At 41.9% G+C, this 14,313-nt stretch overlaps 1 protein-coding gene across 3 annotated transcripts in view; it reads right to left on the bottom strand.

Annotated features, from left to right (window-relative positions):
• LOC140393106 (serine/threonine-protein kinase 32C) overlaps positions 1–11,080 on the bottom strand; it is a 664,435-nt gene extending 653,355 nt beyond the window's left edge. For 2 of the 3 annotated variants that reach the window (XM_072479150.1, XM_072479151.1), the window contains exon 1: positions 10,516–11,079. In XM_072479150.1, the coding sequence (XP_072335251.1) occupies positions 10,516–10,609 (94 nt within the window). In that variant the 5' untranslated portion in view covers positions 10,610–11,079. Of the gene's footprint in view, positions 1–10,515 lie in introns of all 3 variants that reach the window. The other variant, XM_072479152.1, reaches the window with a different exon arrangement.
• Between the last annotated feature and the right edge of the window lie 3,233 nt (positions 11,081–14,313).

Below are 14,313 nucleotides of genomic sequence, written 5' to 3'. Positions count from 1 at the left end.
TAAAACCATAACTTTTATTTTTTTGTGGTCTGGAGTGCAAAAAGGGGCACATATTGCAAAACAACTTTTCCATGTTTTGTGTGTGTTAGAAATGAACCAACCCTCTTATTTTATCTTATCTTGAGTTTGCTGTGCGAGTTATTCACAGAGGGTTGGAACACTCCAAATCTAAGGGTTGGAGAAAGTACACCAGAACTTGTAAAGCGGGAAATCAAAAATCCAAAACACTTTTCTGTTTATGGACTGGCAGTGAGACGGGAAATTTGGCTGTTTAAATTAGCCTGAGTGAAAGAAAGGCTAGGAACTGGTAGAAAAGTATATTGGCATTTTTTTTAAATTTCTGGAATCTGGTTGGAATAGTTTTGAGGTGATAGCCTTCTCTGGCAGCTGGCTGCAGATGTCCCACAAGAGATAATAAAGAAATCTCAATCCCGACTTTCAATCTCTTGTGAATGGCGAGTGTGAAAAATGGAAGCAAATGTTAACACTGACGTTCTTTTCATGTTGGAACTAAGAGTGCACCAATGAAGCAAAATGTAATGAATTTTACACTGCGACTAACCTGTGCTGTATCTTGCCTGGATGAATGCTAATACTAATATTACTCACCTTTGTATACATTGGTAACAAGAGGATTTTTCTTTACCTTTGTACATCTTAATTTCACTTTAAACAATAGATGCATACAATTGATGGTCAGAAACAAATAAATCAACTTTTCAGTTTTCCTATTATTCTTTTCATATTACAGGATGTAAAATACAATCTTATTCACTAAAATTATTAAGCACTGAAAACATTTTAACAGCATTCCCAAGTAAAAAAAGGTTAGCCGCATTGTTTCATATTTTTTAAATCCAAGAGAATCTGCAGTTAATCCAAGCGTGCAGGAGGTCTTGTGCCACGGTGGTAGCATCCCTACCTTTGGACCAGAAACTCCGGGTTCAAGTCCAACGCCAGGACTTACTGCCACAGAAGTAACATTCATAACATGGTTCAGCCTGCTGATAATCAGCTTGGGAATCCTTCCCCACTATTATAGGATTAGAAAAATGTGTGTGTGAAGATGCGCTTAAAAAGAAAGATCAGAATGTACAGGGATTTTGTGAAGTATAGGTGTAAAGGTGAACTTTCACAGACTTCATTCGTGAACACAAAAGGTATCTATTAATAAGAATTGTACAGCAGCCAAAAGGCAGTAGCTAGCTCCCAAATTCTCTCGGCCCAGGAGCCTTACACTCATCATGGGTTACTCCATGCTCAGTTCCGATTGGTCACCCAGGTCAGGTGACCCTTACTCTGCCATATTGCCCTTAAAGGGACAATCACCACATTCCTCCCCCTTTAACACTTTTATACAACTTCAATAACGAAAGCACTCAGTCCTAAATACTAACTGAAGAGTATGTATGAGTTGGACAATTATAATTCAAATCTTTGAGGTGCTTTTCTGTTTCTTGTGGAGTTGCATAATTTTGTCCAAAATGCTTCCACAGGATCGGCGTTAACGGGAACTGCAATAACAGGTACATCCTCTGGCACAGACAATTCATCAATATTTGCTTACAAGGAGACATCACTTATGTCGATAACAAGTCAAGCAGGTACTTCAGTGTTCACGGGTTTGAAAATATTTCTTGATGGCAACACTGGATGCTGGAGCATCTCTATATAATAATCATGTATTGTCACAGGTAAGCTTACATTAACACTGCAATGAAGTGACTGTGAAACGCCCCTAGTCACCACATTCCGGCGCCTGTTCGGTACACAGAGGGAGAATTCAGAATGTCCAATTCACCTAACAGCACGTCTTTTGGGACTTGTTGGAGGAAACTGAAGCACCCGGAAGAAACCCACGCAGACACAGGGAGAACATGCCGACTCCGCACAGACAGTGACCCAAACCGGGAATCGGACCTGGGACCCTGGCGCTGTGTCTAAATGTTTATGAATGATCTGTCCGCCATATCCCTTTGGTATGAAAAGAGCCAGGTCTTAGAGACAATAATTCTGGGGATCCAACTTGATCCACTGCCAAAATTTCTCACGTATACAACTTAATTTACAATAAATGATCGTGCTGCATTATATGAATCATGGCTTGCTTTCTGATTACTTTGGATGGCTTCTACTCTCCCAGAAAAATTTGAAAACACAAAGCCCAATCTTATTCTAAGACGATGTCTCATTAGCAGCTCTGCTGGTGGAACTCCTGTTGTTGCATGTGGAGTGGTGCGATTGCTAAAGGAGGAATTGTGAAATTTTGGTTTCCAAGGTTTCTCCTGACAGTTTCTTTAGACCAGACTTGAAAGTTTGGATGCACTCAGTTAGTCCACCTGGTGCTAGGTGGTAAATCACAGTTCTAATATGTTTAATACTGTTGAGAGCAGTGAAGTTTTGGAATTGTGTACTTGTGAAGATGGTTCCATTGCCTGATACGTAGACCTCAGGTAATCCTCGTGTTGAAAAGCATTGGCGTATTCTTTCGATGGTAGCATGCAATGCAGGTGACTTCACCTCAAAAATGTCCATGCATTTAAAGCGTGCATCATTTACGAGCAAAAAACATTGTGCCCAGGAATGGACTAACATAATCGATATGGCTCTGTACCCATGGGATGCAGTGGGGCTGCAACAGACAACATGTGTGGCAGTTGGCACTGTTGACAATGCTTAACTAGCTTTTTGGTATCAGCAACAATACCAGATCACCATACACAACTCCTGGTAAGCATCTTCTTCTTAGAGATGCCAGGATGAGGGCTGTGTAATTCAGAAGGAGTAGCTCTCTGCCTAGTACAAGAACTAACATGGAACACACATAGCAAGTGTAGATGCTCTTAGAACTACTCTTGCTCCCTGGAGTATGATGCCAGCCTGACAAAACAATTCATTCTTGTGGGTAAAGAATTCTTTCACTTTCTCGGAAACAGGCCCATTTATCCATCCTGTAAGTATCCTGTCTCTCACTTTGGACAGAAGCCAATCTCGATTGGCTCAGTTCCTTATCTGCTTCACCAAGACTGGCAATGGGTCTAAAAAAGTAATGCCGTGATGATTTCTTCTGGTACTGGAGTGCATGTGATACTTTGTTGAAAAGGCGGCTAAGAGCATCTACACTTGCTATATGTGTTCCATGTTGGTGCTTTAAAGTTCGTAGGTGGACAGAAATAATGACCGTCATTGAATTCTTGGCGAGGCGATCAGCAGAATAGCCTTGCCCTCTTTGAAGAGATCCAAGAGCAGTTTGTGGTCAGAAACGATGGTAAAATGTCTACCTTGCAAGTACTGGTGGAATTTCTTGAAGCAAAAGATTATTGATAGTCCTTCCTTCACAATTTGAGAGTAACCCTTTCAGCCTCTGAGAGGGTTGTTGACACAAACGCTATCGGATTTTCAGTGCCTTCTACCATTTCATTAGATAACACCACACCAGCACCATATGGAGGTATCGCAGGTTAATATGAATTATTTAGGTGAGTTAAAGTGTACTAACTGGTTTGAGGAATGCAGTAATTTATTTACTCTGTTGAAAGTTTCCTCTTGGGGACCCTTCCAAAAACAACAATGGTGTTTCTTTAGCAGACTGTGCAATAACCGCTAATTAGTGAAGGAACATCCATAGTAGTTTACCTTCCCCAAAAATGATTTGAGTTGGGTTTGTTGGGGTAGATGCCTCCTTTATCGCATTGGCTCTTCTTCAATGGTGTGTAATCCTTATGCATCTACATGGTGCCCCAGATAGGTCACCTTAGTGGCTTGAAAGGTGGACTTCTCTTTCTTGAGGTGAGCTCCAGCTTCCGGAAATCTCTTTAACACCTTCTCAAAGTTTGCTAGATGCTTGGCCTCTGTCAATCCAGTTATAAGAACATCATTGAGATATACTACAACCCATTGTAGCCCCTGTAGCAGGCTCTTCATTGTCCTTCGGAATATTGCACATGCCGAAGACCTTCAAAAGGCAGGCGTGTGTAACTGGGATAGGCCTTTGTGTAGTTATCATGACATACCCACCAGGAAGTATCATGTAATTTGAGTTGATACGGGTACTCATATCCAATTTTGTGTAAGATTGACCTCCTGCCAGCTTTGCATCCAGGTCTTCAATTCTCAGGATTGGATATTTATCCAGCTTGGCGGCCTGATTAAATGCTAGATTATAATTGCTGCATATGCGGGTGGTCTTGTCCAGATTCAATAAGGGGACTATAGGTACTGCCCATTCCAAAAAACTGAAATGGCTGGCTCAATATCCACTTTTTTTCATAAGGCATATGGTACCAGTCTTACCACAAAGGGGAGTCACCTCTGGATCTGCATAAATCATAGCTTGTAGCCCTTTGATTTCGCTTAATTCACAGAAGATGTTCCCTTCTTATTTTCTTATCAGTTTGGGCAGTCCTCCTTTCCTCAGTTGAAAAATCTTGGCCCGATTCAACTTGATTTCTTTGAGCCAATTGCAACTGAGAAGGTTTGGTCCTTCACCCATCACTATCATCACTGAGAACTGAGTAGACTGTTGTCCATAGCTTACGGGTACCATTGTGGTGCCTTTCATTTGTTTTGCTTCTCCTATATAAAAGTATAAAACCTGGCAGAAGTGCTCTTCAAGTTCAATGGTTTGTTAACAAGCCTATTAATCTGGATAACAGGTTGCTCACATCATGATACAGCTGGTATGTGTATATATACTTCTTATAGCCTACATGAAAAATGGCAGGAAGGAAGGAGGCACCTCAAACTGGGGCTGGCCTTCGCAAAACTGGGGCAAACCTGTCACCTCTTCCTTTCTTCCATGCCGAGAGAAGGGACATATTTATGATTAGCAGGATGTGGTAAGCGATGTTCCTCAGGGAGCACTAATGGGGCCTCTACTTTCTCATCATGTATATCAATAAGTAGTTGTGTATACACAAGGAGGAAATTACTGAGCGTCACAGGTAGATTAAGCGAGTTGGACAATATGTGACACACATGGTTCATTGTGGGAAATATGAGGTAATTCACTTTGGAATCATGGAAGAGCAAGCAAAAGATTTGCTTAATGATGAAAACCCTGGAGCTGTGGAGGAGCATTTGGAATTGGCTATGTACAAATCATCGATACACAGGTTCAAGGAGTAATTTTTTAAAAGTTAATAGAATGCCGATTTTGATCTCAAGGAGACTGGAATGCAAAGAAGAGGGAGTTGTGCTTCAGTTGTGTGGAACATTGGTCAGGTCTATTTCAAATACAGAATTAAGTTTTGGTTACCTCAGGGAGAATGCATTAACCCTAGAAGTTAGCACATATTCACAACAATGATACAAGAGTTTAAAGGAATAAATAATGGGAGGAGGTTGCATTAACTTCGTTTCTTGTCCCTTCAGTTTAGAGGTAATTTATTGAGGTGAATAAAATGATAAAGTCAGAGGGCTGGATTTTCCATTTAGGGTGCTAAATGATCAGCTGGATCATTTCATGTCCTGCGCTTCATGAGCGTCAGTGATGCAAAGTGATTTTTAAAGACAAAGGGCCTAATTGATCAGAGGCAAATTTGGCAACCAAATAACGGCGCCAGATGTGGCCTGGAGGTGAGATCTTATGACAGAAAAAGCAAACAGCAGCCATTGTGGGGCTTCCCATTGCTTGGAGGAATGGAGCTGGCAGGAGAGCAGAGGACCAGCAGCCTCACGGTTCCTCCAAGTATCCAAATGCTCACTCCAAAGGTACTCAAGCAGCTCTGCTCAAATGATGGAAACTTTGTGCCATTGCATGAACCATAACGCCATTGTAGGCCATTCGGTCCATCAAGTCTGCTCCGCCATGCAATGAGATCATGACTGATCTGATGTGATAATCCTCAATGCCACATTCCCACCTTATCCCCATAACCCTCAGTTCCCTTACTGATGCACTTTTTTCTTTATAGACACAATTTTTCATCGACAGCCACAATGATTAATGGTTCCCCAATGTGCTCCCCGATGTGTCTAAGGCCATACACTTTTTCCCGCATTAGCAGTGAAATTTGACTCTGTCTTCATCAGCCTGTTTAAAAAGTTGAACAACCAGTGGACTTAGGGCATGTAGGTTTCATTCCCCCCCTCCCATTGAAAATTCTGACATGCCCAGAGGTGCTGGAAGACTGACAATCCTTCCAAGTGCTTAGCTTCCAGTTCTCATCCATACCTACTTTGCCACTGTGGGAGATTGAAAATCCAACCCAGATAATCCTCTGATGGAAGATTCCAGAACAAAGGGACTCATCAATTTAGGAGTGAAATCAGTAAAACATGTTTTCCATACACCGAGAAGTGGAAATCTGGAATTCGCGTTTTCCCAATTGTTGCGGATATTGGGGTTCAATTGATATTTTAAGGCTGTGATTGATAGAATTTGGTTAGGTAAGGATAGCAAGGGGGCAGCATGGTGGCGCAGTGGGTTAGCCCTGCAGCCTCACGGCGCCGAGGTCCGAGGTTCGATCCCGGCTCTGGGTCACTAACCGTGTGGAGTTTGCACATTTTCCCCGTGTTTGCGTGGGTTTCGCCGCCACAACCCAAAAGATGTGCTGGCTAGGTGGGTTGGCCATGCTAAATTGCCCCTTAATTGGGAAAAAATTAATTGGGTACTCTAAATTTATTTTTTTAAAAGGTAAGGATAGCAAGAGTTATGGACCAACAACTGGTAAACTAACTTGAGATACAAATCAGCCATGGTATAACTAAATAGTAGAATAAGTTCAACATCTGCAATAAATTTAATTCTGTCCTTGTAGATCACTAGATCCAACATGTGTGGTTCTATTGTCTGAAGAGAAGTCTTACAGACTCAAAACGTTAACTCTGTGTCTCTCTGCCAGTTATGCTGACAGACCTGCTGAGTTTTTCCAGCCTTTTCTGATTTTATTTCAGATTACTTGCATCCGCAGCATTTTGCTTTTATTTGGGCCGATTCTCTGTTTTGAGAAATTCTGATCCCAAAATAAGTGAGTCAAATTTGTAAAACTAGAATGTAAAGGGTCTTCATCGTTAATAAAAAAATCTCAGGAAACTTCCAAATTAGAAGTGAATAAATTGATACATTTATGTGGATCTGCTTATTTTGAAGTGATCAGTTGCAGCAAAAAGTTAACACTGCCATACTTTTCCTTTGCACTGCTGCAGTTAGCAACGAATAAAACAATTCTGTCATATGAGCAAATGCAGATAAACTTGAAAACAATTGATGCAAAGAGGACTCATCCAGCACCTTCCGCTGCACTTTTTGGTGCATTTTCTTACTATGTTGACTGCATGAAGACAGTTACTTTGGAAAACATCTTCATCTTCTTTTTTGCAATTGTCTCTGTATGACCAAAATGAAACTGGAAATTATTCTAAGAGGGGTTAATTGGTGTCCTAGTTAATACATCATGAGGTTCCAAGAAATGGCCATGTGACCTGAGGTTGTTATGGCGATGAAAGTGGAACCAGAAAGTAAATAAAAAGCTAATTGCAGTGGTGTCCGGTTCAAAACCGTTCAGAACACAGAAATCGTATGAGTGGAACAATCCTAGCTCTCTACAAATAGATTTGTTTTCTGCTCATCAGTAAGAAGAGGCAAGCTGAGAGTTGTTTCAGAGAATCAGACCACAGCTTGACGTGATGGTTGTTCGGTTAAAGCTACACCCTTTGTAGACATACGCCCTTTCGGTATTCACCATGTTCCAGGACTTCGGATGGACCCCGGCTGCTGGTCAATGCAACTCGAGGGCCAAAATAATTGAGTGGGAAGTGAGAGAACCTGGGAAGTTAAGTTGGAAACTTTATAAGATGGCACATGGTGCCACATTAGTGTGGGAAGTAATGCAAGGGCTTGCAACTATATGAGGCATAATCTTAGTTGCATTAATGTTTTAAAGTGAAATTTAATTGAAATATCCTTCATCTGTTAATTGATGTTTGAAATATATTGATTTGTTACAGTAAATGTTACATTTAGCAGTGAAATCTTGTCCAGCAGATTTCTTTCCATTGGCATTGTGGGGATTCCTTTCTCGTAAAGGTTATTCGTCTCCAAGGGGATCATAACAACTCATTTGGCCCATTGCATTATTACCCTAAGACACAACACTCATCCCCAAAGTTGTTACTAGTCCTGGGTGACTGCCTTTATGAAATTGTTTCGTTGGTCATTTTTGTTCCTTTAAAATAACATCGTAGGCCATTCCTTCAATAATGCGCAATTCCCATCAAAAACCCAGCCCAATCATACAATTGGTATCGACAATTGGTACCCATTTTATAAGTCACAACAATAACTTGTATATCACCATCAACAGAATAAATGTTGTACAACCATACAAATTAGGAGCAGGAGTAGGCCACTTGGTCCCCTCGAGCCTGCTCCACCATTTAATAAAATCATGGCTGATCTGATTGTAACTTCAACCCCACATTCCTGCCGACCGATAACCTTTCACCCCTCCCTTGTTAATCAATGATCTATTAAGCTCTGTCTTAAAAATCTTCAAAGATTCTGCTTCCACTGCCTTTTGAGGAAGAGGGTTCCAGAGACTCGCGACCTTCTGAGATTAAAAAAAGTCTCCTCATTTAGTGACCCCTAGTTCTAAATTCTCCAACAAAAGGAAACATCACCTCCACCACCATCCTGTCAATAACCCCCAGGATCTTAAAGATTTCTACCAAGAAACCTGTTACTTTTTTGAACCCAAGTTGATACAAATCTAACCTCTCTCTTCAACCAACGTTAGACAACCCACCCATTGCTGGTATTAGTCCCAAGTCACTTCAAAGTAACATCGGTCAAATACATAAGGAGATGTATGGGGAGATGATCAAAATTATTTTCAGCATTTTAAAGGAGGGAAGAGGGAGACATGCTGAGAGGCTTAAGGGAGGTATTTCAGAACATAGAGTCCGGGAGGTTGAACATGTGGCCGCCAGTTGTTTAGCAATTAAACTCAGGGATGCCCTCCGGAAGTCAGAATTTGAGGAGCACAGATATCTCAAGAGGGTTGCAGGGTTGGAAGAGATCACAGAAATAGGGAGGAGCGAGGCCATGAAGGGATTTGAAAACAAAGATGAGAATTTTAAAATTTAGGCAGTACATTACCTGGAGTTATGCTGAACATGAGTAAACAGCATTTAGTGCATGTTAGGACACAGGCTGTAGAGTTTCAGATGATCTCAAGTTTACAGAGGGTAGAATGAGGGTGGTTCCCCAAGAGTGCATCGTAATAGTTGGGACCTGGAGCTCGGAGGCAAATCGGCATGGGAGGTGACAAGGTCAAGAACTGGGAGCAAAAAGGGGGGCCACAGCTGGGATGGTAGTTTGCAAGGATTGAAAGGTGAGTTTTTTAAGGGATGGTTTGAAGGAAAGGGGGGGCAGTACCCGAGGAAAGAGCCATTTACAATATTGCATTGGCCAGTGGGTACAGATGCAATACCTTTCACAAAACAATGGGATAGAAAGTCTTCCAAAAAAAAATGCTACACAGGATAAAACACTCAGAAAGAACCCTCTGCAAATAGCTAAGAAATACTGAAAACAGCAACAAAAGGCAAACATAAATAATTATTGAGAGCAATGTAATATATTATTATGACTGAAATTGCATGCTTTATTATTCAGCTACCAGCTATTCAAACTTTAATGAGAGTTGTCGATTATTCCGTCACTGATAAATGTGCAGTCAGTCATGAGAAAATGTTGTTACTTTGCTCATCGTGTATTTAAAAACAATCTCAGAATCCGTGCTACAGATAACATATGAAACTTCATGATTTTTTTCATTGAAGAGCGTCGAACTGCATGATAAAAACGGGCATTGTAAAGTTTTCAGTGCTATAGTGCTAAAATGCATGCACTGTGAATGTGTGCACTGTAATTGCAATATTGAGGATTGTTTCCTTCACAAACAGCACTGTGTACAGATTAACATCCAGTACATCAGAAAGGATCTGGCAATAAAATATGCTGCAGCATTAAAGAAGTACCCATTATAGTATTATCCATATTACTGACAAATCCAATTAGGCATCAATGTAATAATGCTGTTCAGGAGCGCAGTAAATGTGCTTAAGGTAATACAACATCAGAGTTCCGGCTCTGCATCTGGTTACAAATTGGACAATATATACAGAAAACTCGTGACTAATTGTACTTCCTAAGAGTCTACGGTGCTGGATTTATTTGGATTCTTCCTGGGGTTTTCGTGCTGAATACACCAAAACTGACACATCTGTCCAGAACAGCTTCCTGAAGGTTCGCACATCCGATTTGCTATCCTAAATAAGTAGAAAAAGTGGCGGCTGCAGAGTGGAAAATAGCTAACTTTCCAAATAGATATTATAAAACTCCCCTCTAACCTTGTGCACCCGAAAAGTTACTTATATTTATTGGTACTTCAAAGTGAGCGCATTGTATTAAATAAAATGATCTTATTAACTGGTGCACCCAAACGGGAGGTGGAAAATAACATCCCACCCCAATAATAAATCAACCGGCAGGAGCGGTTCGGTGCTTACCTCCCTCCTTCTCATCAAAAACTGGCCGCTTTGAAGAACTGTTCGCTCCCATCCTCTCACCTCTGATACATTTAAGGAGCCGAGCGGCTGGCATTCCTCGGTGGCTTCAACACGGTGGGAGCTATGCAGTAGCTGGAGGCGATCATCTTCCTTCCAGTCACTCTCACTCACGCCTCACGGCCATATCGTGCGGGTACGGAAATGTGGTCCTGCTCTGTGTGTGTTTTTAAAAAGGCTGTGTGGCGTACAACGGGGATAAATAAAGGCGGGTGCGCGGAGATGGAAGACTACTCGCTGGAGACCTGGGCGGTCAGATTCGCTGGTCCCCACACCAGCGCCACTGGCACATCGCGCGGGGGAGAAGCAGAGGACTTAGGCAGGCTGAGGGTTTTTTTTTTTAGATGCAAATGGCTCAAGAGCTGAAAGCGCAACTTTTGCGGTGGATGACTTTGGTGTCACTGACGAGGGTGAGCTGGGCGAGGCAGTGTTGTTGTTGTGAAGGCTCAGCCCAGTCCTTGCTTTGATTTGCCTGGGGGTGAGTCTGCGCTGCCACCCCGCTCACTCTGGGCTGCCCATTGAACACACCTCCGACGCCGCCAGATCCCGCCCCTTTCACCCGCGCCCATTGGCTCCCGGGCGGACTGCCCCGCCCTACCGGGGCGATCCCTCTCAACCCATTGGTCGCCTACCCAGTCAATCAGAGAGTAAGCGTCCAACCGCCGCCGCTGCTGCTGCTGCTTTCGAGGGAAAGGGAAGGTGGTGGCAGCAAGTCGGGTGGATTGGGGAGGGGGGGTTCTACTTTAGAATTAGAGAGATTTCAAGGATCCTCTGATATACATGTATATATATAAACACAGGGAAGAGTAAAATCCTGAAAACATTAAGCAGAATCATGGGCTGGCAAAGAGCAAATCGGCAAAGTGCAAATCAACAAAGGGTCGTTCAAACAGCACAGCCTCTTGAGCACATGAGAACCTGCTCCTATTTGCTCATCGGCTTGGAACGTGCAATGTATGTGTGGCCCATGTCCTTCCCCTAAGGTATAATATTAACATGAAAGTGAAAGGACTGTGCACAGCCTTGGAAATCCACGAGTTATTCTTTTCACATGCAATGCTGTCTCCTATCCAGCGATTATCTATTACTCCCACATCCCTGTGGCAAACATCCAACGATTCTTCAACACTGGAGAGCCATGTAAATCTGCAAATCAAGAATTCTCAGAAAAAAATATATAGCTCAAAACCCCATGTAACTACGTGCGAGCAGCGACAGGTCCCCTTGAACTACCAGCTGGGCAGTCTGGAACCAGCTTCTAATAGCTCACTTTAAAAGATTTACTTGTGAATTATCCAAGTAACAAGATTACACTGAGTTTGATGTCTCGCTGGAAGGGTAATTTCTATCTATCCTTGATTACAATGCATTTACTCCCCGATAAATATGCTTTTGATACTGAGCACAGACAGCAAGCAAGCTGTTGCAGTTCAGTCTGGATTTAATTTTTTTGACCCTACTCAATGTTTTGTAATTATGTATGTTGGGAGCATTAATGGTCCCTTCCTCAAGTACGGTTATGCAACTCAATAATGTACATTCTCCATTTTGATCCATCATATATTTCAATCGGTTGGGTAAAGTAAAATATCGTTAATTTTGTACACTGGGTTCGGCCAATTTATTTAGCCTCTAATTTATATTCTCTAATGGAGATACTAGGCAATGTCCACCTGACAAAAAAGGTGTCTTTTTGACCCCTGAATATTCAGATTCCCTACAGTGCAGAAGCCCATTGAGTCTGCACCTACCCTTCAAAAGACCACCTTGCCTCAGCCCCATCCCCGGCCCTATCCCTGTAACCCCACACAGCTTTTGGACACAGGAGTAATTTAGCATGGCCAATCCATCTACTGTGCACACCTTTGGACTGTGGGAGGACCCCGGAGTACACGAAGGAAACCCACATAGACACGGGGAGAAGGTGAAAATTCCACACAGTCACCCATGGTCGGAATCAAACCCATGTCCCTGGTGCTGTGAGGCAGCAGTGCTAACCACTGTGCCACCGTGCTGCTCTTGTGTTACCGTGCAGCTATTGTTATGGACAGGAGGGGGATTAATTTAAACTGTTCTGATTTCTCCTTTCACTACCCATCCGTAAACAGAAAAATGTTTAATTTCTGATTTCCGCCTTTATAAGTGGTGTTCTCCCCAACTCTTCAGTTCAGAGTGATTCAATCATCTATTAATAACCCCACAACAAACTTGCAACATGCTAAAGTATAAGGATTGGTTTAGTTGACACACACAAAACGTGGGAAGTGGTTTTGCCCCTTTTGGACTCATGCAATAAAAGAAGGCTAAGGGAAAGAAAGGGGTACAGGGCAAGACCACCTAAAAATAATTGCTATGGTTTCACTTGAGTCTAGAATCAAAAGTCCAATGGTGTATTCCTTCAAAGGTTAGCAGGCTGAAACTGTTTCAGGGGGATCCATCTTTCCAGAAGCAAGAACAACCCCGATGAACGAAGGCACACAGAGATGAATTTCTTGAAGGTGCCGATACAGGTGTTCTGATGTTTCAATAGTACCACAGTATAGATGAGGGCCAGGCAATTTACCTGGACAGTGTTCATTCTGCGGATACCTGTTGGGTGGTAAAATGTTGGACTATCTGAGTTCAGTTCCAGGCGGTAATATTACAGGTTCTAACAGCCTGGAGGAGGTCATTAGGTACACATCCCACTTATTCTCCTGAGTGTTGGACAATGGATGTATTTTCCCAGGGCTGGAATCTTGAGAAGTTCAATAGCGGAGTCAAGGGACCCTTGTGTCCTTTCAGACTTGGCTGGAGCTCTGCCTTAGAAATGTAAAGCAAGATGGTGCATTTCTTTGTAATTTGATTTTCGGCTGTCACAAGGGAAGTTATCACATCCTTAAAGAAAACAAGGTCTTTGTCGGTTTTCTGAAGGCTAGAAATGCCTCTGGTATGCAGCATGGTTAGTCAAGCATGTCCATTTTTAAAACAAAAATAAGAATGTTAGAAAGTAGCCAGTCTGACCTAGATATATATTTTCCTTCCTGTCTTCTGGATGGGACAGAACATCCTTGCTCATGTAGAAAATTGTGTTTCTTTCTCAAAATATCAGATAATATTCTGGGGTCTGGTGCATAGCTAATATGAGAGATGGGGGCGAGTTACTGAGAAGGGCCACAAATAATAATAAGATATTTACAAACTTGCACAATGGGCAGAGAACTGACAAATTAATTTTCAACATAGATAAATATGAGGTCATATGCTTTGGCAAAGGACAAAGAACAACAAGAAGTTAAGGAATTAGCATATGAAAAATAAGAATCTAAATGGAGTCAAGGAGATATGTACAAATCACAAAGTAGCAATACAGGATTTCTTTCTGGAGAGATAACATTTTAAAGTAAATAAGCAATATTAAATATATATTAAACATTGGTTAGACCACACATGGAGTACTTGTACAATTCTGGTCACGATACTATAAGAAAGTCTTACAGACAGGCAGGTGATTAATTTAAACAGCAGTAATTTATCCTCTCTCCATCTAACTGTGAATAGAAAGGTGTTTTGCTTTGGCTCCCTCTTTAGAAGTAGTGGCATACTTCCCAGCCACACAGTTTTGGTGCAATCCAATTTTCTGTTAATGATGCAACAACAAACTTGAAATAGGATGAACTCAAAAGGTTAGTTCATTTTCACACTCTTAAAACATGGAGAGGAGGGTCATAATGTTGCCTCCCTTGCATTGATACAGTAAAA

Source organism: Scyliorhinus torazame, chromosome 16 (genome assembly GCF_047496885.1).
Source record: "Scyliorhinus torazame isolate Kashiwa2021f chromosome 16, sScyTor2.1, whole genome shotgun sequence".
In the NCBI taxonomy this organism is placed as follows: Eukaryota; Metazoa; Chordata; class Chondrichthyes; order Carcharhiniformes; family Scyliorhinidae; genus Scyliorhinus; species Scyliorhinus torazame.
Note: the sequence above shows the minus strand (reverse complement) of the source record. Positions and strands in the feature narration are given on the sequence as shown.